This window comes from Paracoccidioides brasiliensis, assembly GCF_000150735.1.
Source record: "Paracoccidioides brasiliensis Pb18 unplaced genomic scaffold supercont2.5, whole genome shotgun sequence".
In the NCBI taxonomy this organism is placed as follows: Eukaryota; Fungi; Ascomycota; class Eurotiomycetes; order Onygenales; family Ajellomycetaceae; genus Paracoccidioides; species Paracoccidioides brasiliensis.
In genome coordinates, this window is record NW_011371362.1 from 1,058,608 (window position 1) to 1,086,544 (window position 27,937).

The 27,937-nt window shown below is 45.9% G+C and overlaps 10 protein-coding genes across 10 annotated transcripts; 5 read left to right on the top strand and 5 right to left on the bottom strand.

Annotated features, from left to right (window-relative positions):
• Nucleotides 1-249: 249 nt before the first annotated feature.
• On the bottom strand, nucleotides 250-853 carry PADG_04801 (uncharacterized protein; the record flags this gene model as incomplete). Its single annotated transcript, XM_010762083.1, has 3 exons — nucleotides 250-312; nucleotides 399-715; nucleotides 796-853. The coding sequence occupies 3 exons, from the start codon at nucleotides 851-853 to the stop codon at nucleotides 250-252; spliced, it is 438 nt and encodes a 145-aa protein (XP_010760385.1).
• A 2,439-nt stretch (nucleotides 854-3,292) lies between these two features.
• Nucleotides 3,293-4,302, top strand: PADG_11826 (uncharacterized protein; the record flags this gene model as incomplete). Its single annotated transcript, XM_010762243.1, has 2 exons — nucleotides 3,293-3,507; nucleotides 3,921-4,302. 2 exons carry the CDS (start codon nucleotides 3,293-3,295, stop codon nucleotides 4,300-4,302), a joined length of 597 nt encoding a protein of 198 aa, XP_010760545.1.
• Nucleotides 4,303-5,953: 1,651 nt separating this feature from the next.
• On the top strand, nucleotides 5,954-7,789 carry PADG_04803 (uncharacterized protein; the record flags this gene model as incomplete). Its single annotated transcript, XM_010762084.1, has 4 exons — nucleotides 5,954-6,051; nucleotides 6,114-6,368; nucleotides 6,433-6,842; nucleotides 6,906-7,789. The coding sequence occupies 4 exons, from the start codon at nucleotides 5,954-5,956 to the stop codon at nucleotides 7,787-7,789; spliced, it is 1,647 nt and encodes a 548-aa protein (XP_010760386.1).
• Nucleotides 7,790-9,889: 2,100 nt separating this feature from the next.
• On the bottom strand, nucleotides 9,890-10,648 carry PADG_04804 (uncharacterized protein; the record flags this gene model as incomplete). The annotated part of the gene is made up of 2 exons (XM_010761845.1): nucleotides 9,890-10,057; nucleotides 10,478-10,648. 2 exons carry the CDS (start codon nucleotides 10,646-10,648, stop codon nucleotides 9,890-9,892), a joined length of 339 nt encoding a protein of 112 aa, XP_010760147.1.
• A 224-nt stretch (nucleotides 10,649-10,872) lies between these two features.
• PADG_04805 (uncharacterized protein) lies at nucleotides 10,873-11,905 on the top strand (the record flags this gene model as incomplete). The annotated part of the gene is made up of 3 exons (XM_010762085.1): nucleotides 10,873-10,905; nucleotides 10,965-11,718; nucleotides 11,817-11,905. The coding sequence occupies 3 exons, from the start codon at nucleotides 10,873-10,875 to the stop codon at nucleotides 11,903-11,905; spliced, it is 876 nt and encodes a 291-aa protein (XP_010760387.1).
• Nucleotides 11,906-12,681: 776 nt separating this feature from the next.
• PADG_04806 (uncharacterized protein) lies at nucleotides 12,682-13,370 on the bottom strand (the record flags this gene model as incomplete). The annotated part of the gene is made up of 3 exons (XM_010762086.1): nucleotides 12,682-12,738; nucleotides 12,896-13,019; nucleotides 13,207-13,370. 3 exons carry the CDS (start codon nucleotides 13,368-13,370, stop codon nucleotides 12,682-12,684), a joined length of 345 nt encoding a protein of 114 aa, XP_010760388.1.
• A 1,616-nt stretch (nucleotides 13,371-14,986) lies between these two features.
• PADG_04807 (uncharacterized protein) lies at nucleotides 14,987-17,677 on the bottom strand (the record flags this gene model as incomplete). The annotated part of the gene is made up of 6 exons (XM_010761846.1): nucleotides 14,987-15,918; nucleotides 15,983-16,205; nucleotides 16,274-16,492; nucleotides 16,560-16,760; nucleotides 16,831-17,145; nucleotides 17,624-17,677. 6 exons carry the CDS (start codon nucleotides 17,675-17,677, stop codon nucleotides 14,987-14,989), a joined length of 1,944 nt encoding a protein of 647 aa, XP_010760148.1.
• Nucleotides 17,678-21,757: 4,080 nt separating this feature from the next.
• Nucleotides 21,758-22,229, bottom strand: PADG_04808 (uncharacterized protein; the record flags this gene model as incomplete). Its single annotated transcript, XM_010761847.1, has 2 exons — nucleotides 21,758-22,079; nucleotides 22,180-22,229. The coding sequence occupies 2 exons, from the start codon at nucleotides 22,227-22,229 to the stop codon at nucleotides 21,758-21,760; spliced, it is 372 nt and encodes a 123-aa protein (XP_010760149.1).
• Nucleotides 22,230-24,546: 2,317 nt separating this feature from the next.
• On the top strand, nucleotides 24,547-25,744 carry PADG_04809 (uncharacterized protein; the record flags this gene model as incomplete). The annotated part of the gene is made up of 4 exons (XM_010762087.1): nucleotides 24,547-24,717; nucleotides 24,862-24,934; nucleotides 25,062-25,471; nucleotides 25,616-25,744. 4 exons carry the CDS (start codon nucleotides 24,547-24,549, stop codon nucleotides 25,742-25,744), a joined length of 783 nt encoding a protein of 260 aa, XP_010760389.1.
• A 1,055-nt stretch (nucleotides 25,745-26,799) lies between these two features.
• Nucleotides 26,800-27,920, top strand: PADG_04810 (GTP-binding nuclear protein GSP1/Ran; the record flags this gene model as incomplete). The annotated part of the gene is made up of 5 exons (XM_010762088.1): nucleotides 26,800-26,862; nucleotides 27,110-27,202; nucleotides 27,289-27,442; nucleotides 27,511-27,716; nucleotides 27,789-27,920. The coding sequence occupies 5 exons, from the start codon at nucleotides 26,800-26,802 to the stop codon at nucleotides 27,918-27,920; spliced, it is 648 nt and encodes a 215-aa protein (XP_010760390.1).
• Between the last annotated feature and the right edge of the window lie 17 nt (nucleotides 27,921-27,937).

Here is a 27,937-nt window from a genome sequence, read left to right on the forward strand (position 1 = left end):
ATAACCACATGAAGTCGGAGAGACCCATATACCTTCTGTCAGGAACAAAATGAGGGATGCATATGAATGTGAAAATATGGTATGGATCTAAGCAGGTGAAGAAGGGTTGGTCATGCGAGCAGAAAAATGCCTTTTGATGAGCGTAATCTGTGCATTTCTGTTCACTTAATGGCTCAGACGCATTCACAGCCAAGTCAAAGAGATACAGAAAAGTCTCCTTCTATCAAGGACGGACTCGCTCCTTTGCCATTAGACTTTCGATGAGACAGGCCTTGGTTTCCTGGGCAGCGTCCAAGGCTCGGGGCAAACGATCTAATGAAAAATTCCAGTTAGATCGGGGTGCATCGACCTAGAACGAAAGAAGTTTGTGCATCGGAATCGGGTGTAAGACTACTCACCTCTCCTTCACTATACGCCCAGAAATACACAATCATTCCGATCAGGTAATATATCGCCGAGTTGGTGCCCTGATAGAGCAATACCGCGCATAAGGTGCTGATGGGGAGCACCAGCAGTCGCATCTCAATGCTGCGATGCATCGCAGTGCCGGCGAGGGGTTTCAGTGGCCATTCCCAAGCCAGACAGAGCAGTCCAAATAATACGTTGAGAATCTGCAGCACGGGAACTGGTTTTACGGAGCCATCGAGGTTCTTTGTGAGGAAGTCCCAGAAGACCTTGGGCCAGAAGAAGCCGTGCACTCCGGCGGCGAACTGGTCTGGGAGAAGAACGTAACATGTTAGCGGGTAGAAAGTGAAGAAAAGCGATTTCTTGGAATTGAACCGAAAGAAAACGTACATGTTGCTGCCGTTAGGACGATCAGTCGAGCCCAGTGGTTCTTTATTAACTTTCCCATCCTTGATATATCCTATTTCTTTTTCTTGAGCTATACGCTATTTTTCTCAAAACTCCCTAAGAAACGAAGCAGAGTCCCTTTGCTTGCCTGAAGCGCTTTCAAATCTGGAAAATTAATCTCTCAGATATCACACAGGACAATTTCCGACCAGCGAAAGATAGATGATAATATATTACACTTGAGACTCGGCGTTCGCAACTGGTGGAACTTCGTCGAGGTTAAAAAAAGCTGTCGCTCAGCGATGCTGTTTCCCTCACGACTATGAAGGGAACATGGAGGAGAGAGAGTTGGGCGCTTTGGCAGGTAATGTAGTAATAATAATGATACCAAGCTTGAACTTTGTACTTTGCACTTTTGCAGCCAGGCCTGCTCCGGGGAAGTGGGGGTTGATTAGGGTTACGGGAGCAATAGTAATTTCAAGCGGGCAATATCCCCCACTCAATGATCTGCTCGTTTTTGTCCGTGACAGTGGCTTCTGAATGCTCAACAGGTATGCGATACTGGGACGGTGCGAAAACGCATGAAATATCCGTGTGAGCTTCCGGCAGAGGACGTTTAGGATGCGTTACAAGATGCTGGAGATGCGAAAATTAGTATCGATCTTTGGCGGAAGAAGGGGGTCTGAGGGTAGGGGGGAAACTATACATTAGATTGCGCTCTTATCCCGATGATAGATCGGAATAACGATCGCTTGTGTAGATAATGACGACGACGACGACGATGATGATGATGATTATTATTATTATGCTACAATGTAGTGTATGAGGATTAGTGACCAGCGATCGCAGGATGCGGGAATGGATGCTGTATAAGAGGGTATGCGCCTCGTTCATGGGCGCGGCTAACCAAACCCCTCTCTCTGAAAAAATCCCAGGGATGCAATTCGCTATCACAGCACTTTGTGGCGCTAATGTGAGGAACTGACTGAATTACAGTCGTGGCAGAGAGAAGGACGGGAGAAAACATAGAGATCAGAGGAGTGATTATTAGGCCCTTGAACATGTCACAGACCGACATCTCTGAGACTATTTTGTTTTTTTCTGAACGGCACCAATATGGATTGTTCATTTCCAGCTTCTTGTCCTCTCCTCATGGTCTCCCAAGCAGGGCCTACGGGGCGGCATTGTCGGCAGCCCATTGGGAGAGGGGATGGTGGAACGAATGATGCAGCAGAGCGGGGAGTGTGATGCTGGGGGTTGCTAACTACCAAGACGAGACACGACAACAAGCTTGCAGGCTTGCAGCCAATGGAGGGGCCGAAGTTCACTGCAGTGTCGAAAGTAGTTAACTAGTTAGTTGACGAGATCCAAGACGACCAAAAGGCCCGAGATGGGCTGGTGGTCGATTTGGCCCCAGGCCAAGCGCATTGATTTCAACCTTTAGTTGTGCTATTAATAAAATTGGGGCTCGCTGGGACTCCTGGAGACGGGCCAGTCTTCTCTGTCAGTCTTCTTGTCCTAGACTCCCAGCCTCTGGGATGAAGATTCAACCGTCTTTCCTGGGAAAATTGCCGTCTGTGCAGATGTGACCGAGGATACATGATCATCATGCATGGCCCCTTGGCCTTTTTGCCCTTCACCTAGGTGAAGGTTAGTTCGCTGTCGCAAATCAACCTGGAGAAACTCGTGGACTTGGTAACCAATCACTCCTGGAAGTATGGAACCTCCCAGCACGTATCTGATACCAGCTGCAGTTTATTATTGCATACTTAACCAACCCAACCTCGCGCTGAAAAGGGAATGTTAGTTATCATATTGAACAACGGGTAATATCACATATAGCGTAGCGCAACAAATGCTCTGCTCACAGTGGAGAAAGTTGGGTGTAGAGTCGACAGGATAGAAGCTGCTGCAATATGGTTATCTTCAATCTCGATACGAAATTATAGTTACTGAACTTGCCCAGGAACGCTCAGCAACTCTAACCACAGGTTTACCACCAATCAATCCATTTTACGTGTTGCATCCTCCAAAGCTAGATATAACTAATGTGATCTCAAGTGACTGGGCGCTATCACCATCTATCACCCAGTACCTAATAGTTAACTTAGTGGATTCCGCGACTCTCTTGCAAGCAATGACATCATGAACAACCCAGAGAATCCCCTGATTAAATAAACCATTTCTGTCTCAACCCAGCTGGCTTCTCTGGCTTCATCGCGCTACTGAACTCAACTAAACTCCTGCGCGGTTTGCCGCAGGAGCTCCAATTTTTCCCAACAGGCTTCAAAAGGTGGTACTCAAATCCACAACGGCCCATTCTCCACATAATAGCCAAGCGCTGCAATGGCAGGCCCATTGCCACAACACACATGATCAAACAGATAGCATAGCATTGTGGAAGTCCGTCCTCCAACATACCCTCGAGAATTCCCATTCCATCTATTATTGATGGGTGAGAGACAGCAAGTGAGTTTCCGAGGTCGGAATTTCCTCTAAAATGGAGAGGATGGAGCTTTCGGCGGTCCTCGAATGTTCATTCCATCCCGTAGTCACTGTACCACCGTTCCGTTCTTTGGGGTATTCAGGTCATCTTTTAGGACATGGTAGTATAGTACTACCACCCAAGATCAGTTGTGTTATTGAGAATGGCTGGTGTCCATGGGTTAGTGGTACTATCCTTTCCGCTCAGACGAAACGAGACAAATGTATGCGGTAAGATTTTTACATGTTTCTTAGCAGTATTTCCCCCCCTGACCGGTATTTTAGTTATCTTGAGTTGGAAGGGTTTTCATCTGATATCCACCACTGGCACCGGAGCGACATGTGTCTGAAGACTTCCTCGTGTTGGTCTCATCTCGAGAGGAGTTGGCTGGGTTTTGACAAAAATAGAAAAAGATACAATCGGCTGCCAAGCAGCGCGCCGAGGGTGATTGAGCGCTTGCAGAATGCACTTCATTGGCCGGTTCAGACCTTTTTCGATGGATCGGCCGGGACGCCCAAGCAATGGCCAGCATGAATGTCACAAAGCAACCATCTTGGCATCTCTCAGAACCGCTGGTTTGACACAGACTCTCTCGGCGACTAGCATTTTTAGTCTTCCTTTCAAACTGCGACAAATCACCCAGGCCTCAGTCGGTTACCCCTCTCCAATTCTTTTGGGTGGTTGGAGAAAGCTCGACGTCTGCTTGGACAACTGAAATTCCAACAGGAAGGGGGAGAGCATGGCCTCGCATTTTCTTTATTCCAATGGATCCCCTGGTTTTGTTGGCACATCCGCGAAGCCGCATAGATGGACCCTTTGCACTCGAGGAACTTGGGGACCGAATTGCCAGTTTCTCTGAATTGAACACGCTGGGTGATTTTAGCAAGTTAACTACAGAGTACTTATTTTCACTTCGACTTTGGGGACAGAGAGTGGAATCACTCGCCAAGGCCAAGAACAATCAATTCAATCATGGCGGGTTCGCTCTTAGAAGCTCCATAGAAGGTCATTGGATGGGAGAATGAGACTTGTCTTCAATATAAGACCACTTATGAGCGGGCACTGCTGCCACCCTTGGGGTTGACGCTAAGGGAGAGAATTTGTCCGCCTTGGGGCCTCATCCATTTCGCTTAGAAGAGAGTGTCTATAGAGAAAGATTAACTGCCCGCATTTACATTTCAAAGCCCTTCCCCCCAACAATTAGCGTACCTAGATCTATCACATCCATTTCTGATGTTTCCCGATCTTTTTCTGTTCTGGTAAAACGGCCTCCTGAAGATCCGATTACTATCCTGTTTGTTCAACCAGGTAACTAACCCAGCAGCTGGGCACGGCGCGGTTCCTATCTGCACAGAACTTCTGCATCAAGACTGCCGAAATACACACCCGAGACCGGAGCCAATCTTTTGCAAGACACAGTTGTAGAATCTTGTGGACTTTTGCTGTATTCCAAGGCTGGACTGGGATTGAGAAGACGAGTTGGTCCAGCCGTTGGCTACCAGCGCCGCAACGAGAGCTTCATCAACCCCATCCCACTCCGAAGAGGCGTAGGTAACTACAACCACAAACACTCTTGCTACACCATCACCACTACGAACGGCGACAACAATAACCACAAGCCAAACTCATCAAGGAAGATATAACAATAATAATAATACCAAGTGAATAGAAACTCCAATAAGAAGCGATTTCTCTAGGGTGCTGATTGCCAACGGAATAAACCTGCGGCGAAGCCAGCTCGAAAATCCAGCTGATTCCTAGACGCGCTTAGGGGTGTCTCATCAGTGCTTCAGAAACGGGGGTGAATCCCAAATCCCTATAGAACAGGCATAAGATGCAAGTCCATTCTGCGACAATCATACATCGTCCAGCTTCTCCAACAGTTCTCAAACTGCGCCACCGTTGCATTTGTTCCTGATCCGGTACTCCTCGGTTTTGCATTCCTGTCCCAAACGAGCGACCCTTCCCGTCCATCATTTCTCCCGCATACGCCACAACACAGTTACAGCTTCATCAGCGCGGGGGGAAACAGACTCTGTTCACTGCAAGCTTCTTCCCCATCGATATCTCTACCATCATTTGATTACCACAAAGGGCATAGCGGGGAGGTGTCCGGGGGAACTAAGGAGGAATTCGGTTCTTGGAGATACCCTTCGTGTATCAAGCGTACGGGCTATTGTGGATACATGGATAGTGCTACAGTGCGGATTGAACAACTTTCAGAACCAATTGGTCCTGGAGAAACAGAAGAGCAAGCGGCGTTGGTACTGAGGGCGTTCGAAGCGGATCCAGGAGAGGGGGGTGGCCCTCGAAAGTGAGATTATGGTCTGTGATATTACAGTTTAATATTTCGGTCTATTATCACACTCAAGGCGGGACCCGCGCCGGAGAGCAGCCATTAAGACTAAAGTACTACCTCAGCTACCTCTCAATCTCTTTCCTTTCTCTTTCTTCCGAGCCCTTTTGGTTTATCTTCCGTTACCTTTTTGGTGTCAGTGTACTGGCTGCTCTCCCCACAAGGCATCGCCTTTCGTATCCGGGCTCGTTCTTTTCTCAGGGATCGCTGGTCGTCATTCCTTCCTTTTTGCCTCTATAATATATTTCTTATACTCCATTTCGCATAGTTTGTTCCATTTGTTGCTCTTTTAACGAAACCTTTTGACTTTTTTCGCAACCATGGATCGTGTGTGGTGGAAATCAAATTTCAGTGCATCCAAGATCCTCTTCTACGTCCTGTTCCATGGAATGCATATCGGCATGTTTATCTTTGGATGGTAAGGAAAACTGATCTTCTTCCTACGATAGGCATGTTTGTATGCGCTGACAGACTGAACAGGTGGAAGCAAATCAGTGATGCTCGTTTGGCCCCCCTGAATACGTTGGGATTCTCAGTGTGGATTTCTCGTGGAGCTGGCTTGGTGCTCTCAATTGATGGGGCACTTATTCTCTTACCTATGTGTAGGACTCTCGTGAGAATGGTTCGACCGAAATTTCGTTGGCTTCCTTTGGATGAATCCCAGTGGTTCCATCGGCAGGTGGCATATTCCTTGCTTTTCTTCTCCATTGTCCATACTACCGCTCATTATGTGAAGTATGTTTACTCTCTGGATCTTTAAACGTGTGGAGGTCAAGGGATGACTAACAGATTCTTACAGCTTTTTCAATGTTGAGAAAAGTCAAGTCCGAAAAGAGACTGCTGTTCAGATTCACTACACCCAAGCTGGCGGAGTGACAGGTCATGTAATGCTTCTCTGCATGCTACTGATGTACACCACTGCGCATCATCGCATTCGGCAGCAGGCTTTCGAAACTTTTTGGTACACGCACCATCTTTTCATTCCATTTATGCTGGGGCTTTACACGCATGCCACAGGTTGCTTCGTCCGAGATACTGTCAACCCATTTTCGCCGTTTGCGGGAAAGGACTTTTGGACCCATTGCATCGGTTACGAAGGCTGGAGATGGGAGCTCTGGGGAGGAGGAATTTACCTATTCGAAAGGCTCTATCGGGAAATACGGGCTGCGAAACCTTCGGAAATCACAAAAGTCGTCAGACATCCATATGGTATGTATCACTCTCTAAACGCTCTACCCAGCTGGCATAATAACCGATTTTTCTGTAACACAGATGCCATGGAAATCCAGTTTTACAAGCCCAGTTTCCGTTACAAGGCAGGACAATGGCTCTTCATCAATGTTCCGGACGTCTCAAGAGCACAATGGCATCCTTTCACAATCACTTCATGCCCATTTGATCCTTATGTTAGCCTTCACATAAGGCAAGTTGGAGATTGGACAAAACAGTTGGGTAACCGTCTAGGTTGCGGACCGCAGCAAGCAAAAGATATAGATGGTCTTGACCCACTGGGGATGTACGAAATCGCAATGCAGAACGGACAAACAATGCCGAGCATTCGAATCGATGGACCTTACGGAGCTCCCGCTGAAGACGTGTTTGACAATGAAATCGCCATCCTAATTGGAACAGGTATTGGCGTCACCCCATGGGCTTCTATTCTCAAAAACATTTGGCATCTACGAGCATCACCAAATCCACCACCACGTCTGCGCCGTGTCGAATTTATCTGGGTCTGCAAGGACACTAGCTCGTTTGAATGGTTCCATGCCCTTCTGTCATCATTAGAGTCCCAGTCAGCACAAAATGCCGGTGCCGGGCAAGAGTTCTTACGCATCCACACCTATCTCACACAGCGTTTCGATCAGGACACTGCTGCCAATATATATCTCAACTCTGTTGGTCAGGAAGTTGACCCTCTCACGGAGTTACGGACAGGGACCAAATTCGGCCGACCGGACTTTCAGCGGTTCTTTTCGGCTCTGAGGAATGGCCTGATTGATCAAACTTATATGGCCGGATTAGACGCTTCATTGCGGACGGATGTCGGTGTCTACTTTTGTGGGCCCAATCCGGCAGCTAAGTTGATCAAAAAGGCCGCCAAAGACTGTACCACCAATGAAGTCAGGTTCAGGTTTTGGAAAGAGCACTTCTGATCAACTAGGGGTGCAGCGTGTTTGGATTTATCAGGTACGTTGTATACCCCTTTTATACAGGCAGATTGCTCACGCACCCAATTCTGCCAAACCGACGAGCGTTCTAGGTAATTATATACTTAAGTTGATTATTTGTGTGTATGGTATTTCCTCTTGTCATGATTGTTCTGTTAAAGCGTAATACCCTATTACCCATATGTGTATATTTCGCAATGATGGCCGCCTTTTTTTTGTGTTTCTGTCTCTGCATTCCTTTTGCTTGTCTCCAAATGCTTTACAACTGGTTACGAACCAGTGGCTGACTGCAGGCGGTGTTCCCATTCACATTTTGATCTATTTTCGCTAGATCTCAGCTCCCATGTCGAACGATTTCCCTTTTCTATCCGACCGTGGTTTTCAAATACTTGTTTACTTTTCTTTTCCTCTTTGTTTCGCTGAATGTGAGTTAGTTCACCGTCAAAAGAAACTTTCTCCGAAGAAAGAAATGGCCGCGTCTAACTCCTTCTGTCTGTGTTCGCATTTCCGATGAGGAATCAAACTTTGAAAAAACCGCTGATGTATGTAACTAAGTCTATGGAGTTTTTTTTTTTTTTTTTTTTTCGGAACTCTTTTCTCATCTTGTTAGGATCTCCAATGTTGGTGTGGGGGGGACAAAGGAGAAATGTACCGTACATACTATATATACAAACGCACGCCTAATGATGAACGATTTCTCGACTTTGGTAACTAAATATAAGCCAAAATATTTATTTGTCTATGTAATTTCATTTCCCATTTTGCAAAGTTCCATCCTCGATATTCTGGTATTTAACAATCAGCCGGGAACTGACCAGCAATGCGAACAGAAATCAGCAAATGTTCATGCGCAGATTTCTAGCGGGGAATTTAAACTCTGCACCAAACCTTCCAACCTCCATACAAAAAAAACATTTTTATCCCATCCAATTTTGCTGATATTGTGAAAGTGAGACGACCGAAAGACCCTCTTTTTCTATGAATGCTGATTGAATAGAATTTTTACCAGTGAAACACGATCTAAGACGCTGGAGGCCCAAATAGCTAAATTTACTGACTGTGCCATTAACCTCGGCTGAGCGTCAATGTATCGTCGAACACTTGAACGAGGAGAGATCCTGGAGGAGAATCAACACCATATCTCGGACTTTGTTTTCTGTTAGAAACTAGTCTTGCGGACCACAAACGAGAGCTCTAATCCCAGAAGAAACTGGCTCCTATGTTCGAGGATGATCTGATATTGAGCCCTTGGTATCGACGATGGACATACACTTCCAGGCACTTGACAGTTCCGTAATGCTAAAGGCCAATCCTCGAGTCGCGGTTCTGTAATCAAGACATGAAATGGAGTCGCCATGCATAGAGCAGCGGAATGCTGTTACGAATTCCACCACCACCATCTGAACCAACTTTCCAATCAAATTGCTTCGAACATCTCGGGCCTCTATTTCTTCCAGTTCTCTTTGCAAATAGACCGGCTTCTCAAGAGAATAGAAATCAAACACATTCAGAGGATTTGCGGGGGTCGGCGAAGCGTGGCATTTGAGATGCTCTTTTGATTAACAAATTTTCCTTCTGTCGCTTTCCCCTGGCCCTTGTTGGATAGGCCCAATTCCCTATTCACTCAGGCGATCCCCGCTATAAGAAATACATAAATCACATCCGTTTATTATTTGCCACAGCGGCGGAGGAACGACCAAGAAAGATCATGACTTTGTGCTTTTCAAAGCCAAGCGAACTGTGGGTCTCTTCTGCCCGTGCGGACACGGCAACAGAATATCCGTCATCCATATCCTTTCCGCGCTTGATTGACAGCGTCATCGATCTGGAGGAACTTCAATTACCCCCCGGCAATTGTTTCAGGGTTAATTTCAAAGAGTGTAGGTGTAGCAGCATCCCGAGAAAGACAGCGCAGAGCACACCAATTTGCCAGGTAGGATAGAGAAATTCACCGGTTCTTTGGTGAGCCAAGCAACCACTGTTATGTTATGTTCCAAAACAACGCCGACCTTCTTGAGCTATCCTCGCCCTCAGGTCATCTTCAGTCCAATCTCCCAAATTTTCCAGATAGTTAGCACATGGTGATTAATCCGTGGGGCTGCTTAACGATGTCACTGAGGCTAGTGGCAGTCGCACAGCCACACCAACAACTGCATCCTCAACTTCACTGGCCGGCGAGTCGACGACCGCCAGTGGGACTCTCGAACCAGCATTATTGATATCAAACTCCACCACCTTGCGTGCTTTGTCAAGCTACGCTTCTAAGTTGCTGTCTTCGGCAACGTAATGCATCTCGCCACCACACATCTGCTTCCCTGCCAAGCTTAAGTAAAAAATGCGCTGAGCATTAACTAGTTAAACTGAAAAAAAACTTCGAACTCTTGCGCCGAATCGCAAGCCTGACCTGAACTATTCGGTGGGAGACCTCAAAACCGCTGCTCGTGAAAGCATGCAGAGCCATCAACTGTCTACGGGCTGGTCCCTAGATCCTAGCGAGGGAGGGGGCAGAACGTGATCGAGATCGAGACCCTCCATTGGCCTCTGCTAGATGAGTTTTCAGATCGGTTAGCTCTGCTTGTCCCAAATGAAATGTTTAATCCTCCACTGGGCATTTGTGCAAGGATATTATTATCAAACGTCCCCTCTCCCCTATCGGAACTGAGGAATGTGAACTCCATCCTGCATGTTCTGGGCTGCTGGCACTATCGAGGAATCGCTCGAACTGCACAGGCTAACCTTCTCAGCTGGCTGTGTCGTGTATGGAGTGCCCCTCTTTGAACCCACGCTTGCTGCTAGCTGGTGGCGACACCTGCCATGCAGGATCGAGCGGCGTTCCATGGACATCATTATTACCACCTCTATCCGGCGTGGGCGGCTGTGTTGGTGAAAGATAAATATCTGTTTCTGTCCTGCCTTGCTTTGTCGGCTTTCTGTCATTCTTCCTTGAATGCACCCATATGATCACTATCTTAAAAGCATTGGACCCTGCTTGATTCAATTGAAATTTCATTTCAAAACTAAATCATTCCGCATCTCTTGATTCTCTCGCGCACCATTCATACTATAAAATGTCTTACAACAACAGAGGCAGTGACAGCTACGTGAGTCCATATATGTCCATATCGATTCTCGCTACACACTTTACTCACAATGCCTCTAGGGCCGTTGCAATGAGGATAGCTATGGCTCCTCTGAACAGAATGAAACGTACGGCTCCAACACACGTGATAATGACTCCTACGGATCCTCTGGTCGCTCTAGCGGTAGCGATAACTATGGATCTGGCAGGGGCAACAATTCATATGGGTCGAGCAGGCGTGATGATGACGACTCTTATGGCTCCACTAGCCGCCCAGGAGGCCATGATTCATACGGAGCTTCTGGACGAAGTGACACATACGGTTCAAGCAAGCATGATAACGACTCCTATGGCTCTTCCAATCGCACTGGGGCGAGCGACACCCATGGATTTAGCGAACGCGACAACGATTCCCACGGGTCTTCCGGCCGCGCAGGGGCCGGCGATTCCTACGGCTCCTCTGGTCGTGCCGGTGTCAGTGACTCCCATGGGTCCAGCAATCGCGACAACGTGTCCTCCTATGGCTCCACAAATCCCTCCACTGCAAATGATTCCTACAACTCCTCCAATGAGAAAAAGAGCTCTCACGGCTCCTCTGGCTATGATGGAAGCAATCGTAACGATACCTACGGAAGCAACAAGTATTCCTCTGGCTCCGACGATCGCAACAAGATGACCTCCTCGTATGGGTCCAGCGCCAACCGACGCGATGATGATGACTCTTATGATTCATCTGATCGCAACAAGCACTCTTTCAGCTCAGGCAGACGTGATGAAGGTGAAACTTATGGCTCGAAGACTTCTGGCGGATACGGGGTCTCTAGCGATAAAAATGGTGCGTTCAGATGAATTCCTCTGTTTCCTTGGTTGGGACATGTTTCTCACAGTTCGTTGCAAATACCCCCTGGCTCACTCCACCTTTTGGTCATATAGACACTGTCACAGATAAGGTGATGGATAAAGTTGGTAACATGATCGGTGAGAAGATTCAGGAGAGTCTGGGTGGTGGGAGGCGACAGTGATTTGGAGAGTTTAGTTTGGCGGAAGACTTACCCCAACACCCTGACTATGAGCAAGTCGAACTGGGAAAGATAAGAACTGCTTGGTTTTGATATTAATTTTAAATTTCATTCTTATCTCAACACATCCTACTCCCCTGGTCATAAAACACACCCCTTTCCGGTTCCTTTCTTCCCGGATCTCCTAGCAGCCAATTTGATGTGATGATGGCTTGTTATGAATGATCGGCATATCTTTTTCCCTTGTGGGAAGTGTCGATGCTAAAAGGCTCAAAGTTCTGAGTAATTATCGTATGAAATACAACTCGTATGCAAAACTTGCGGCTAGTTTCAATTTATATTACTTCCCATCACCGCTCAAGCATACTTCAGATGCTCTCTACACTCCAAAAGACGTTGGAAAAGACACGCCTTTCGATAGAGTATGACATGATTGTTGGAAAGAGGAAATCAAAGGAGAGAATAGTGAGTCCATGTAATTGATATTAATACAATAATCTACTACGGAGCAAGTCACCATCATGCACAGAGTAATTAGGGTAGATAAAGAGATTTGAATATGGAGAATCGAGAACTTCAGAGCATCTTCAAGCTTCCCTCTCCCCCAAACCCCCAATTCCTTCAGGATATTTTTTGTACAGCGTTTCAATTCGACTACTACTACTACTACAATCAATAATATCAATCCCAAAATACCAGACTTTGGAGGACTCCACTTTCTAACTTGTCTCCCCTAGGCAGACCTCTGCTTCAGAGAAGAATGTCAACTAATCACATCACTAATGAGCAACTCTTGAACCCATAGTCTCGTTCCTCGTTGCGTTCCGTTCGTGATTCTGTTCATATAGAGTTAGTTCATACGTTCTCTCTCTTGTAATGATGCAATCGACACCACATCGGACTCAGACTGCGGGATGACGAAGATACAAGAAGTAAAATACAGCGGATGTAACTCTTCAGGGGCAAGAATGACAACAAAAGAGAGATCCATACCTCAGTCTCCTGTATTTCCCCTTTTTCCAAGATCTTCATAATGCACTCATCTTCGCTCGATGTCCCAAACTCATTCTCCAACATGGCCTTGCTGGCCCCGTCATGGATGCCCTGGGCTCCATGTCTAGGAACAGAACCAGAAAACATGTCAATAACCGTAAAGCACCATGCACCTTGTGTGGGATATATTGTGTTTCAAGCAGCGAACAAAAGGGCCGGGGGGGGGGGGGGGGGGGGGTGGGCGAACACGTGTGAGGAGATGGAAAAGTAACCGTGGGGAATGGGAGAAAAACCACCAAAAGAAAGCATACCGATGTGTAACAAACACCCGGAATCCACTCACGACTTGTGCCAGCGGGATAGAGCGGTCCTTCTTCCATTTGTTGAGAGTCGCAACGTCATCGATAAAGACGAGATAGTCATCGTAGGTGCCCTTGTAGAAGACCTTATAGACACTGACGTTTCCGCGAGTCATGATTTCTCTTCCAATTTGTTTACTTTTCGTTGGTATAAGGGCTTTTTTATTTGATTTGATTTGATTTGATTTGACTCGAAGCTTGTCTAGACGGGTGTCCGTTGCAGCTATGGGAAGATTGGAAGACTTGAAAAGCGGGATGAGATTTTTCAGAATCAGTAGATTCTAGATCCAAATAGATATGATATCGTTGCTGCGGATTGCGGGTATTGATTTTGGATAGCAAAGGGGTATATGCAGTACTTTCCAACTGATTCCAGGACCAAGTCATTTTGAGTCAGTTTTTCAAGTAGCAAGGTGAAGAATAGATATCCAGCTTTCACGACTCACAAGGTGGGGTAAACCCGTGTCGCTTCCCGGGACTTTATCAGACAAGTTGTATATTCAAGCACAGAACAACGTCAATGTATCAACAACAGATGCTGGTTATAGAGTTGCATATAAGAAAAAGCTATTACAATAGACTTCCAAAGGAATAAAAATTGAATCAAAATTCCGAGTTGTAACTAGTTGAACAGATGCAAATCCAGGATTATAGTTAAACTGGGGAGGAAGGCCGGCCAACGACCTTATAACTATCCTTTTGACACAAAAAAAATTCCGTGTCTCGCCTCCCCTTGAAACCCAACACAAAAGCATATCACAATATCAAGGCACAAACCCCCCTTGCTGACGCCCGGATACATGTTCGGCTCGCGAATTCCCGCCTGACGCTGATGTCACTATTGCTTAGCTGGTTGCTCAACGACGTCATCACTTCCGCGTCTAGCGGCTCCGTCGGAACGCACCAACAACAGCGTTGCGTCGTCGCTCATTTGCATAACAAAAACATTTTACATGCTATTCACATATGCACAGGTTCGAGAAAAATTTTGCTCCCGCTCCGGGATTTTACATGGGAGACATAACCCAGCAGCGGATCGCAACTTATATAGTTATATATTTCGTGCAAATTGGTTGGTTTTATAGTGGAAGTATTGGCATGATTAGTTACTCCGTAAGTATAAAACATATTGTTTGAGGTGTAGTTAGCGAACGCACTACAGAAGTAGCTAGCGTTTCCTCACAATTACGAGAGCCAAAACCATCCTCACATAACTAAACTGACAGGTTATTATGATGTCAACTCCTTGAGGTTAACCAACTAGTTGACTGTTACACTGCATGGCAGAAAGGCCTTAATCGCCTGTAGTCTATACTGGACCAAGGGACGAGTACAAGCCATAGGGATCACCTGATCCTGAACATTTAAACAAACTAGTTAGCTTCTGCGTAACTGCGAGGCGCAGATCCCCAATCATCGAACAAGAAATCCGGTGTCCATTGAAAATTTCATTATTGCATATATTTCGTTCCGTCCTGCAGTTTCATATCATTTCTCATTGCTCATAGGTTAACTACAGAGGTAGCAGGGACCTAGTTGTCTTATCTAACGTTACGTGCTGTCATTCATACATCCATAAACGCTTCAATCAATCCGTCATGAAATAACTCCTATCCCCAGTTATCCCCCCAAATGCCCCTAGTTGCCCTTTTCTGAGTCGTGAAACGGTTATATAGTATGTACAGACGTGCAAAATACCCACAATTGGGACCGCCACCATCAGGAGAAGTGATCAGGAGGCCATGGCGGGTACTGTTGGAGAAGCTCCCTTGAAGATCGAAACGCTCCATTTCTTCTTGGGTGGCGGTTTCCGCGCGCTCTTTAAAGAGCCGGCCGCCTTTTTCTTCCCCCCTCGTCCCTGTTCCTTTGGTGCTCGTCGTTGCTGAGGATCCGGACCCCACGAACGATAGTCCAGGTCGTCATTTTCTTCATGGATGTCATCATACCTATTGCTGGAACTCGGAGTTGATAAATCAGATTCATCGATCCCCTTTTCATCCCAGATGATCTCGTCCTTGCACGTGGGGATACGCTCAATGGACTTAGATGTGAGAGTGGTGGTGAGACTGCTGGACCGTCTGGTGAATGGTCGACGAGAACTCAGTCTTCGAATAAAAGATTCAGCCGATGAACGTATCAAATGTTCTCCTCTCCATGCGGGCATTCCGGGATACGGAAGAACATCACAGGTCCAAACGTCATAGAGCCATTTTTCCAGCCGAATCCTATCTTGTCTCTTGGGCGTAAGGATTACGACCTGGCGTGCAAGTTGGACAGATTGGGATCTCCTAAGGGTGGATGCTCTGGGCTGGCCGTCATGGGGTACAGCTTGTGTTCCTTTGATGAGAAGTCGAACACAATCTGTGTTGGACGGCGTGCTGAACAAGGAGCCGTGAACCGATGATCGACGAACTAGGTTATGCACCTGTCCGGCGACGACAACCGCGGACAACGGTTTCATGGCCAGCTGGATCGGGGAGTACTTCTGCAAAATAATACTTTCATCCAAAGAATGAGCTGTCTCAGCAAGTGACTGTCTTAGCAGATTGTCTTTCCACCCGCTTGCCTCCCTCTCAGAGCATGCAGTTAATACTATTTCGAAAGTTTGCTTTCTCATCTCAAAGACCATCTTCCAGGAAAAGGGGGCATACGAACAATGAATACCTAATCGCTGTCAGCATACTACCGGTAGGTGGTGTTGTGTAGACGGATCGGTGTTACAACTCACCTGTACCATTGTCTGCAGGCTCTAGCCTGACTCCGGGTACGTAAATTACTGCTACTGCATTGAACTTTCTGTGATCTTCGGATGCGGTAGCTAGCAGAAGATATTTGCTAAACAGGCAGCACACCATATATTCCCCTGTGAGCCCTTCTTTGATTTGATATGCGACATGCAGAACTCCGCAAACCTTGATGGGCCCAAAATCGTGAAGGATACTACGATCACCCTGTAATTGAAACCAATTAGCATGGGAAAAGAGCAATTATTTCATGATGGTTCTGTCTCGATCCATACCTTCTTCGCGAATTCGAGCCTCTCTCCTAGAAGCATCGTTTTCCGAATTCGATCTTTGGCAACTGGGTCCCCAGTGGCACGATTGATGTCCTGCGATGCTAGAACCGTACGCTGAAGAGCGCCCTCAATTATAGCATGTGAGGATGGGCAATCAGCCACAGGTGTGTTTTTGAGGAGTTCTGCCAGGAATAGCTGATATTTGCAAACCCGTTGGATTGGCTGTTGGCACAGTATTGTCAGTGGCAGCCTTTTGTTAAATCCAGAAAAATAAGCTATTGGAACAGACCTTCATGAGGAGATCACCCAGCGTGAAGCACTGGTTAGATATGGCCTCACGGGTATTAGTTGACGCCAGATTCTTCAGAAGAGCCTCAATCCCGTGGTCGAAAGCATCCCAGCTTGTGATGGACTTCCGTAGCAGGTCTATCTCTTTTGACACAAGCTGGTATTTGACACCGTACTCTTCATAGAGCTTAAACTGTGGAAGCTGTAGCAGGAGGAAGCTCAGTTAGGCTTTTGACCCAAGCAATGGGTGGAAGGGGTTAACAGTGGATTACCATTGATTGCAGTATCCGAGCCACCTCGGCGGCTTCTTTGGGTTCTGCTGCGATGGCCTTTGAAGATTTGATCCGGGAATCAATAGGCTCAAGAATTTTTCTTGTCGTTACCGACTTGCGATTGGCCTTGGCCAAACTAGCATCCACGCTGCCAAACTTAATACGCCGGCGCGCAGTGGCCCATATCGGAGCCACAAATCTATCTGAGCGAGGCATTGCCTCCTGTAACTTGGTAAGGAGACTTTCGTGCAAACTCAGCAGATCAAATGTGCTCCGTTGCAATGCTGTTTCAGTAATCCCTAGGGTAGTAAGGACCTTTTCAAACGCGTTAGTACCCTTGTTGTAGGGGTTAAAGAAAGGGGTATGTTTAATGCCATATATCCGTTAACTACCGAACTGTTAGTGGCAACTAATAATAGATCGTTACTAGGGCAGAAGAAGAGAAAAAGTATATAAGAGGGGCTCAATGCTTGACCAAGAGGACTAGCTAGATTGAGGCAAGGGTCTGTTAAGTTGAACGATTTTCAACGAAGGGGTGATATGAGTCACATGACCATGCCCTAAACCCTAGGTCTTCCGCCTCTGGCCATCCCTCCCTTGAATGCATGAATATTGATAATGGTATGTATATCTTTTGAAAGGGTTGAGAACTATATAAATTAGAGATCAATCATATTGACAGGAAGGATTTTCTAGGACTCTATCCAGCAGCCAGAAAGGAGGCATTCAAGGAATCTACTGTTAAGAATGGATCTAGTGCTCTGCAATCCGGATGAGGTTCTTACACGCCTACATAGTCAGCTTCATACTCCTGCTCCCCCAGGCACTTCTCATGGATCTGAGTCATCCTATACTCTAAGGATGTGAGGCAGTCAGAACTTCAAAGATCAAGCAGCGTATGGAGCTGCTGTCCAGTCCATCCGATCAAGCAGTTTAATCAGCTGGTCAAGAGATGCCAGCTGGCCATGCACAGTGTTGCTATCTTAGCAAAGGAAAACAAGGAGCTGAGAGCTGCAGTTGAGAAGAAAAAGCGCGAGAAGAAGCAAGCTCATATTTTATAGCTCAGACTGGAGCTCTAACAGCTGAGGAAGGAATAGCTAGTGCTGAAGCAATTGGTCAAGCCATACAAAAGGGGGTCGAGGATTCGAACCAGCCGCCTAGAAAGCGAGCTCCGCCACGCTGCAGCAAGTGTAATATAGTTGGTCATGCTGCTAGAACCTGCTAACTGACCTAAGGAATGGATCTATATAATTATATGAGAAATTCCAGTTTGGTGGTTGCTTAATTCCTCAATTTGTTAGATTTGGGTGGGGGATGATGTAGGGTCACGAAGGTTGTATAGCTACTACGTTGACTAACTTTGAAATATTAACTAGTTAACGTATTTCCCAAGCGAGCGCAACACCAAAACCACCAGAGCTCAACTCATTAGATTTTAATTCAAATTATCTCAACGCTACAACACTCAATTAAATTAAATTAAATTACATGCGGTTGAGAACATCTTAATCTTGTATTCCTGAGATTATTACAATTGCTGCAGCGTTGTGGAGCTCGTCGGCGTAGAGCAGGTGCAGATAGTGAGGACTCATGGGATTGAATAACTAGCTGTTCAACAGGTGCTGCAGGCTCTGCAGGTGGTGCAGGTGAAGCTAGAAGACTTTGAACTTCTTCACTAGTTAAACCTCCTACTTCTTGTTGAATTTGGCGCCTAGATCTCTTGCGTTTTTGCTTCTCTATCTCATTCGCGTTGAATATATCCTGGTATTGCTTCTTCATAATAGTGGCACTGACCATCCCATATTCACAGGCCTTGATAATTTGATCAAAACCTTCCACAAAGCCTTGAGGCTGATCTTCCACTAAGTCTTTGATCTTATTTGCCTGCCAGTGTAATTGCCGAGGATTACTAGTTGTTTGAAGCACCCAGGATGTGGTTGAATTGCTAGAGCTGCTGCATGGGGGGGTAGGGGTCCGTAGTTGAATATCCAGCTGCTGGAGGACGTAGTCAGGTTGAAAGGGGTCAGGTTGAAAGGGAACTATTCCAGCTGCCTTGAAACCATTTTGAATAGTCTGAGGCTTGAAGGCTGCAGCACGCGCTGCAGGATAAGCATCTGAGAAATCTGCTTTCCGAATGACATTAAATCCAAGCCGCATTCGCTGCTGAACTAGGTCCCCATATGCTCACATCTAGTGGCTGCAAAAGATGTGAGGAATGAGGTGGCATGCAAAGGAATATTATAGCATTATTCTTGCAGATTTGATTAAATTCTGGAGTAAGATGACTGCCATGGCCATCCAGGATAAGAAGGATAGATCTGCCAACTCTGCGAGGATTTGTTGCTGGAATAAACATCTGTTGGAGCCATCTCAGACCTATTTCATCAGTAGTCTAGCCATTCGGACTAGCATCTAGCCTCCAGCCTTCTGGAAGGCCTTCAAACCACCCTTCCAACAAGCCCTTGCTTTTGAGAATAATAGGGAGGTAGGCCTCATCCAGATGCATTGACTGACTCAATTACAGTCACCCATTCATGATTTCCAGGCTGTAGAAGCTTTGCTCTGCTGTAGTGCTCACTACTAGTAATAGCCTTAGTAGTGGCGCAAACTCCCATAGCAAATCCAGTCTCATCAAAGTTGTATATATCTTCTGACAGAATCCCATGCTCAGCAATTGTATCCCTCAAAGTCTTAAATCAATCACATATAATCCGCTGATCTTCACACTTTGGCCTGCTCATGATTATAGCGCCTGGAATAGCAGCTTTGGAGCGGCGTGCCACTAGATTTGACACCCAGTTCTTGCCAATGCGGAGAAGAGGGGTGGTGGAGGTGGTTGAATTCCGTATAGTAAGAAGATAATTAGCTGTATCCTCAACCAATGCTGGCCGTGGGGGAATTCCTTGTTTAGCCTGGTCCAGCACCCATCCAACTAGCTTACCTCCTCCAGCAGGAGATAATTTGTGTGAATTTGCGTGTAAATCCATCCTTGATTGCCGGCCATTCAGTCAATAGGTTAAAGTAGAATGAGAGACATTAAATAAGCGAGTAGCTTCACGAATTGAAGCAATTTCTTGATTTTTAAAGGCTTTTATCGCGAGTTCAAGTCTTCCCTCTCTTTCTAGAGAATCTGAAGCATTTTTATTGCGAATTGGTGGCATAATTACGCGTTGAAGTGGAAGGGTAGTTAAATTAAAAGATATTTTGAATTGGTGTTGCGCTCGCTTGGGAAATACGTTAGTCGTCAAACTTATTCACACTACTCTCAGCAATATCTCCTTGCATGATAGCTCGTGTGATTCATCATGCTTCAATTATTATGTTCATCGGAAGAGCTGGATCAAGATACACAGCTTTCATGCTTGTACCCAGAAGCAGCTTGTCATGAATTATAGCCTGGATGCTGACTGCTCTCCTCGTAGGTGTGAGGCATTGTTCAAGTGATACCCGAATACATGAAAAACAGATCTATGATGAGCTCTAAGATTTTCAAGATGAATGCATTCCAGTCTGTCTTGGTGTCATCCAGCTGGTGTCGTAGTATCTCTATTTCTATGACGACAGAATCTACACCCACATGTTATTACACCGTGTCCTCCAAACCATTCACTTGAAAGGGGTTCTCCATGGCGACGCGGAGCTGTGAAATATACTTTGGAACCTGACCTGCCAACATGCGAAGATATTTGACTTTGAACGAGCTACTACTGTTACGGAGTGCTCTGTCCGATGTGTCTGCTAACTCAGCAAGAAAGAAAGAGGAGCCTGATGAAGACCTGTTTTGTGTGATCAATGTGATATTTTCCTTCCCGAATTTCTACTACTCTACTCCGCACGGCATATTGCCAGTCAGAAAAGTGACCCAGCAATGGTTATATAGAAATGATCAAGAAAAATAACCAACCAGAAGAAGCCACACTCACAAAGTCCTCCTCGAATTGGGGGGGGGTTATGGATATCAGGTGACCCCTATGGAATTGTGCTCGTCCTTAGTCCATTATAGACTATTGGCGATTGGGCCTTTTTGCCAGGTAGTTAGTCTAACAGAAAGCCTCCATGTACAATGACGTGGAACAACCCCTCCAAGGCTCAGTGCTGACTTGGTTTTCTGTAGAGAACATTATACAGATTTTCTATTTGCGACTGTGTAAAGGGACCTTTCGGGATTTTGTTTCACAGCTATGTTTTGGCAGCAGAGATATGCATTTCTGAACACGTTTAGAGCCTGGACATTATTTTCCAAGTAACTCCCCAACCAGCGCATGCTCTCTCCCCTCTAGTTACACCATGTAATGGTCGTGAGGCACCAAGAGGGTATGTGACAAAAGCTGACCCAGCTGTTCACACATATCAAACCCACAGTGAAAAACAAGAAGAGTCTTTGTTCATTCATCTTAAAACATTAAACTGCAACCAGGGGGTTTTGGTTTCATTCATTGACACTGAGGGCTTCTTTATCAGAGCAGATTCTGCTACTGGATGAAGAGTCGATGAGTTTGCTGCTAAAACAATACCCTTCAGAACCCTTGAGGGATTGGACTTTTGCAAGATCAACATGCTAGATGAGAAGGTAAGTGATGCAGATTACTTGTCATGGGTTTTGGTTTATGTAGAGCATATGTGGTGATTGCCATGACGAATCCAAGTAGATGGTTGATTCATTGGCCATATTGGTAGCCGTTAGATCCGAGAAGCCGCCCGCTGACTCCCCACGTCGTTGCCCCATTTATAGAACCCTGAAAATAACCGGTCAGTGGGTTGCGGAGCGCTTGCGGCCTTGAGAAGGTATCAGTTATGGGCATTGTCGAGTCGGGAAAATAATCAGCGGGATTGCTGATCACTTCCAACCTTGTGTGGCTGGTTGCTGTTGCGTAGCTGGTTGCTGAAGCGGAGCCTAGGAATGGTGTTTGTGTCTGTCAATCGCGTTCTAGCAAATTACACCATTTGCTTCCATTAGGTCATTCAAGCGAGGCTGTGTGGATACGGTTGAGAATGGGCTTTCAGCTGGGATGGCCAAATCTTCCGTGACAGTCCCAGAATTTGTTATATGATTGAGGAATTGCACTGGAGAGGCTGTAAAGCCAGCATGACTTGCAGTGCTGGAGAGTTTTGTTGGTGTGAACTGTAGGTTTGCAGAAGGGAGTGGACGTGATCCTTGCATTGTATCAACAACCTGATGTGTGATGTGTGCGCTGTTACGTTGAGTTACCAAAGTTGCAGCAGCAGTGAGAACTTGCTTTGAAGTGTTGCTGGGTGAGTTTATATAATGATTTCAGGTCTATGAAGATTCTTAGATAACTTACCCAGACAGTCCTGTACTAAAAAACATACCTCCTATTAATCAATTACCTCTGGGGATATGTTGCTCTTTCAAAGCCTGTGCCTGCAAGCCGCGACATGGCTGTTTTCTGCCGGGTTCATCATGCTCTCTGTATGTTATTTCCTGCACAGGCTCTCTGAAGTATTTCCTAATGGCTATTAACCATTCCTCCCTTGCCTGAAAAATTGCATTGTCCTTCCATCCACAAGCTCTAAGTCCATGGAAGATTGCTGTTGTGTATAGATAGGGTGGGGCTATCAATGTGTTTATCTTTGAAGAAGGTCTCAGATATTTTTGTTATGCTATTTTGTAGCTCATTGAAGCAAGTTAAGCAAGTTTGGCCTGCTCCACAGTGCAGGAGCCTCTTTTTGCTGCTTGCTCTTTGTGCTTCTCTTTCTTTTGGGTGGAGGACGACGAACAAGAGGAGAAGCAGGAGTAGAAGGTTGAGAAGTGACAGGCCACGTAGTGGGTTGAGAGATAGTTCAGGGAAGTTTGGGTAGGAAATTGTTGATGTGAAGGAGAAAGAGAGGAGTGCAGATAGCAAACCATTTTCTCAGGACAAGAAGCAACTGAAGACATTATAAAGTTTCTGCTTTCTATTAGTTATGAGCTGGCAATTATCTGGGGATTCTTGCCGGTGATCGAATAACATCAGAAGGATTGGAATGTGCCAAAGCAGCAATAAGACTCGGTTCGAAATCCACCCTAAATGAGCTGATGGAGAGATAGACCAGAGTTAGAAGTGGTCAGTCAAGATGAAAGCATCTCAGAGTTTCTCAATTGTATTCCTCCATATCCTCTGATTGCCGCTGAACAAACTCAACCACATTTTCCACCCAGAAGTGCTTTGAAATGCTATAAAACGAGTCATCCTCCTCATGGCCCTTGGCGAACATGGGCCGGATAGCATTACAGAAATGTTGAGAGAGGCCAGGAGGATTGCAAAGAGCTGTTGTATACCAGAACGTCCCCCTCTACCAACCTCCCCTCATAATTGACGAAACCGGAGCACCCACAGAAATCCACCTCCCTTTTTCAAAAATATTCCATGAACTCTGCATATTTCCTTAATAATTCAGGCCAACACATATCACCCACTTTTTTCTAGTTTGAGAACACACCCAGGAGGATGATGCAGCATCTCGAGTGATCGTGAACACGCCCACTCCACATCAGCTAGGCACGTGAATAGTCCATTCCGAATCGAACAAGATATTTCTCTGATTGAAATCTGGCAGACAAAAGACAAAGGGTCCGCGGCGCAGATCACACAGCAGAGGATGTGACAATAGAACGCACTCATGCTGGCCAAGGCACACATCTGAGAGATGCAAATTTGCTCATTAGTCGCCGTGTCTACTTGATGGCGAAGGCGACTATCATGAACACCAACTATTTCATCCATGATATAAGAGTCAACACAAGAGTAAGTATAATCACGGGGATATCCACGGGGGACGTCCTTGGATATCTGTTGACGACAGCAGCCAATTATCCAGAGTTAAAACCCCGTCCTCCCTGATCGTAGGTAATCATGATCCGAGACAGGCTTCGAATGAGGTTTGTCCGCATCTTTGTATCGTCATAGCTTTGGCGCCACTTGTGGGATGGTTAATTCTCTATTGGTGAGAGGAGGACTTGCTAACTATTATATACGCCAATATCACATGCGGCAGGGCGGCTGCCCGCCCTGCCCAACAACTTCGTTTGCCCGATATTATTCGATGAGACGATAGCCGCAAGCAACAGCAGCCAATTGCACCCGCAACGAGTCTATTATATCTTTTTGGAAGGCTATTGACTCCGGTGATGAAGCCATGACTGTATATAAAATGCGAAAAGTGAAATATTGCTTCATCAATGCTTGCTAGCCCATATTATGAAATTTGAATGTCATGTATCAAACAGATAGAGATATTAGATAACCCCTATTCCGGAACAAGATGACATGGAACTCCAGATTAAAATGAAGATATGAATAAATAACGATATAAATAAAACAAAACGGTGTATAGGCAGACATAGACTTTTGCTAAATATTCGTATCTCAGGGACGTGAGAATACAACTGAAGTCCAACCAACGCATTATCATAATTATTTCCGTAGATGCTCGTTTAGTCTTGCGGTGACAAAGATGTTGTCCGTGAGCGAAAATGGCTTTGGCTCTCTTGGCAGCACCGCCACATCTCCAGGCGAAGCGGCATCGACGAGCCGCTTCTGGAATATATTATACGTAGCCTTCTGCTTAAACCAAGCTTAAACCAGCAACTCAACCTCTCAGTTTGTTTTGTCTAACCCCTACCCCCTTATCTTAGTTATCATAGCCACTCTTTTCCATAGCACCTGCAGCGCCGTGCAATGACTTAAGCCACCCCTGAGACATGACCCCCTCGACATGGGCATTCTAATGAACAATATACACGCACCCACAGTGGCCTCAGGGCCAACCTTCGCGCGAGGATTTGTAAATGGCCGCGATCTGTCGTCCCTATCCCTGAACGAGCTCTATGAAGAGAAGAGATTGATAGAAAATGAACTCAAGGCGCTGAGCAATGTGCTTGACTCTGTATGTGTTTTGTGCTCGTACCTCCCTGGTCCCACTAGAACCTGATGATATTTCTCTGAACCGATGAGGTCATTTCCCCGCATATGCGTTGCAGGGAGTGTGTGCAGATTTAACTAATCAACATATGCTCTACAAACAATATAGCATGGGGTAACTATGTCGACGAGCTTGACTACATTCAATGGATACCCCAGGGACGATCTGGATATTGCGCAGAGTGCGTCTCCTCTCCTTCTCTGCCGTCGTAACCCTCTCCCTACCAATCATTACATATTCCGTGATATAAAAGGAGTATAAACAAAATTATACAACAAAAATAAAATACTAACCCACCCCACCCAAAGTCCGCACGACTCGAGCTCGAATAATCCACCTTCAGAACGATTACAAAGATGTCATGACCAAGGTGGAACAATGCGTCCACAGCCGCTTCGCCCAGCTTCAGCAACAACAACAACAACAACAACAACAACAACAACAAAATGCGAACTGTCCCCCGTCGTCAGCTTCAGGGACGACGACTTCGGCCCCAGACACTCCATCAACCACATCACCGGGCGCGGAAGAGTCAGCCAGCTCTCAATCCGCGGTGAGAGAGATACCATTTGCCAAGATTAACAGTGTGATGGAGGGAAGCCCGGCGGGGCAGGCGGGTATGAAAGTTGGTGACTTAGTTCGCAGTTTTGGACACATTAACTGGATGAACCACGAGAACCTTACCAAGGTGGCGGAGATAGTGCGGACGCATGAAGCGGTATGTTTGTTTGCTGTTTTTATTTACACAGAAACGCCGGTCTACCGGCCTTGTTCTTTCATTTTCCTTTTATGCCTAGCTCTCTAATTTGGAGGATTCAATTTTTTCTTCTTCTTACTGACTTATATCTATTCTGTGTTTCAGAAAAATCTCCTAGTTAAGTTGGTTCGAAAAAATGAGTCTGGCATCGAGACAGATATCACTGTAACACTGGTGCCTCGGCTAGGTTGGGGGGGTCGAGGCTACATGGGATGCCATCTCATGTTAGCATGAATTGTCGCCTGATCTAGCATTTTCAGGGTACACTTTTTGCCATTTTTATTTTTAACAATCCGAAGTCTTTCTTCTACTCTACAGATACGGAGTTTAGAGGACAGGCTGAAGCAATCGGGTTAATACGAGGGTATGGCATTTTGATTTTCCATTTCAAATATTTATGTTTTATTGTAAGAGATTCACCGAGGATCCTCTGTTAAATTTCTTTCTTATATTTTTCAGTGTAGGATTTATATTCAAAATTGTATCCTGCGGCTATATGGGTTAGGTCTATGTCAATACAAAACCAATTCACCGTTGGAGGAGGATGGGCTATTATTTATCTTTAACCTCACCCATGCAACACCAAATGATGGCCTTGAGAGCAGAGAGTGAGAGATTGTTCCCACAACGAGCCGAGCTAATCGTGGAAACGAGATCCCATTAAAGCATATCACTCCATCGACAAGTCAAAGAAGGATGTGTCAGCAACAGAGAAGTAACTGGCTCTAAAAAACAAGATATCAGGATAATTGTTATTAATAATATGTAACTCTGTAACTAACTCAGAGCAAGGACTTGACAGTATAGAAAATAACCAGTCAGTCATGAAGGTATGTATGTACAATTTCATCATTCAGCACAGTGATTAAGTACACCCAAATTGGCATATGTACAGTACATAGTTACAGCACAAGTTCATACAAATCATAATTAAATCAATTAATAACTATGGGCTGCGACGTGTGGATTCGGTTTTTGGGGGCAATACTACCACGTGACCTGATGTCTGCGTTTGTTGTCACAGACTTCTGCTAAAAAACAACAGAGCCCCAAAGATTTTTATTCCATCCACTCTCTCCAACTCCCCAACTCCCCAGTTCCTCCCATCTTCCATCCCACAACGTTTCCAACTCATCATTTCCACGTCACGGCCATTTACCCATCTATTTCCCTGCATTTGATAATTCCTATCTGCTCATCTTCTAGATATCTACCCGGAGAAACGCCCTTCAACTAAGGTCTCGTTTCCTGGTTAACCCCTCCCTCTACTCGCATTCCTCAACATCGTCATGGCTGCACAAGCCCCTCCCACCTTCAAGCTCGTCCTCGTCGGCGACGGTGGTACTGGCAAGGTAAGGATAGGAGAAAAATCATTCACGCGTACTTTTCTTGACATCTTAATCTTTCCCGCTTTGACCCTGGGGCAAAAGCACCGTCTTGACAAATTCTAATTAACCCACTCGTTACCCCTCTTCCACTACCGTAACAACAACATGCCCGTTCCTGGCCCCCTAGAATTGTGTCTATCGTCAACCACTACTTCTTATTTCCCATTAAAAATAAGCCCATCTCTAACGCTTTTATATCAAAATTTAATAGACCACATTCGTCAAGCGCCACATTACTGGTGAATTCGAGAAGAAATACATTGCTACTCTCGGTGTTGAAGTCCACCCCCTCAAATTCCAGACGGTGCGGAACATGCTCAGCGATTCAGCTCCTCCCTCGCGTGAATTTTCGGTTATCGCAGCTATCTAACAACATTCTGGAAAATACAGAATCTGGGCGCCATCCAGTTCGATGTGTGGGATACTGCCGGACAAGAGAAGTTCGGTGGTCTAAGAGATGGTTACTATATCAACGGTCAGTGTGGCATTATCATGTTCGATGTCACCTCCCGTATTACCTACAAAAACGTCCCATCTTGGCATCGTAAGTATTCCCCGGTATCGTATCTGTCGCGGATACCACCTTAGTTCCGGTTACTCATGTCTATATAGGTGACCTGGTTCGTGTCTGTGAAAATGTTCCCATCGTCCTCTGTGGAAACAAGGTCGACGTCAAGGAGCGGAAAGTGAAAGCCAAAACCATCACTTTCCACCGCAAAAAGAACCTCCAGTACTACGATATCTCCGCCAAGTCCAATTACAACTTCGAGAAGCCCTTCCTCTGGCTCGCGAGAAAGCTCGTTGGTAATCCTGGCTTGGTAAGCTTCCCTCCTCCCCTAAAAATAGGTCATTGTTGAGTGCTATTTTCTCTAACACCATCAAACCAATAGGAATTCGTTGCCGATATTGCCCTCGCTCCACCTGAGACCGCAGTTGACGCTGCAGCGATTGCCGCAGCGGAGGCGGAGATGAAGGAAGCTGCTCAAATGCCTCTTCCTGATGAGGAGGATGCCGATTTCTAAGCCAAATTCTGCAATGT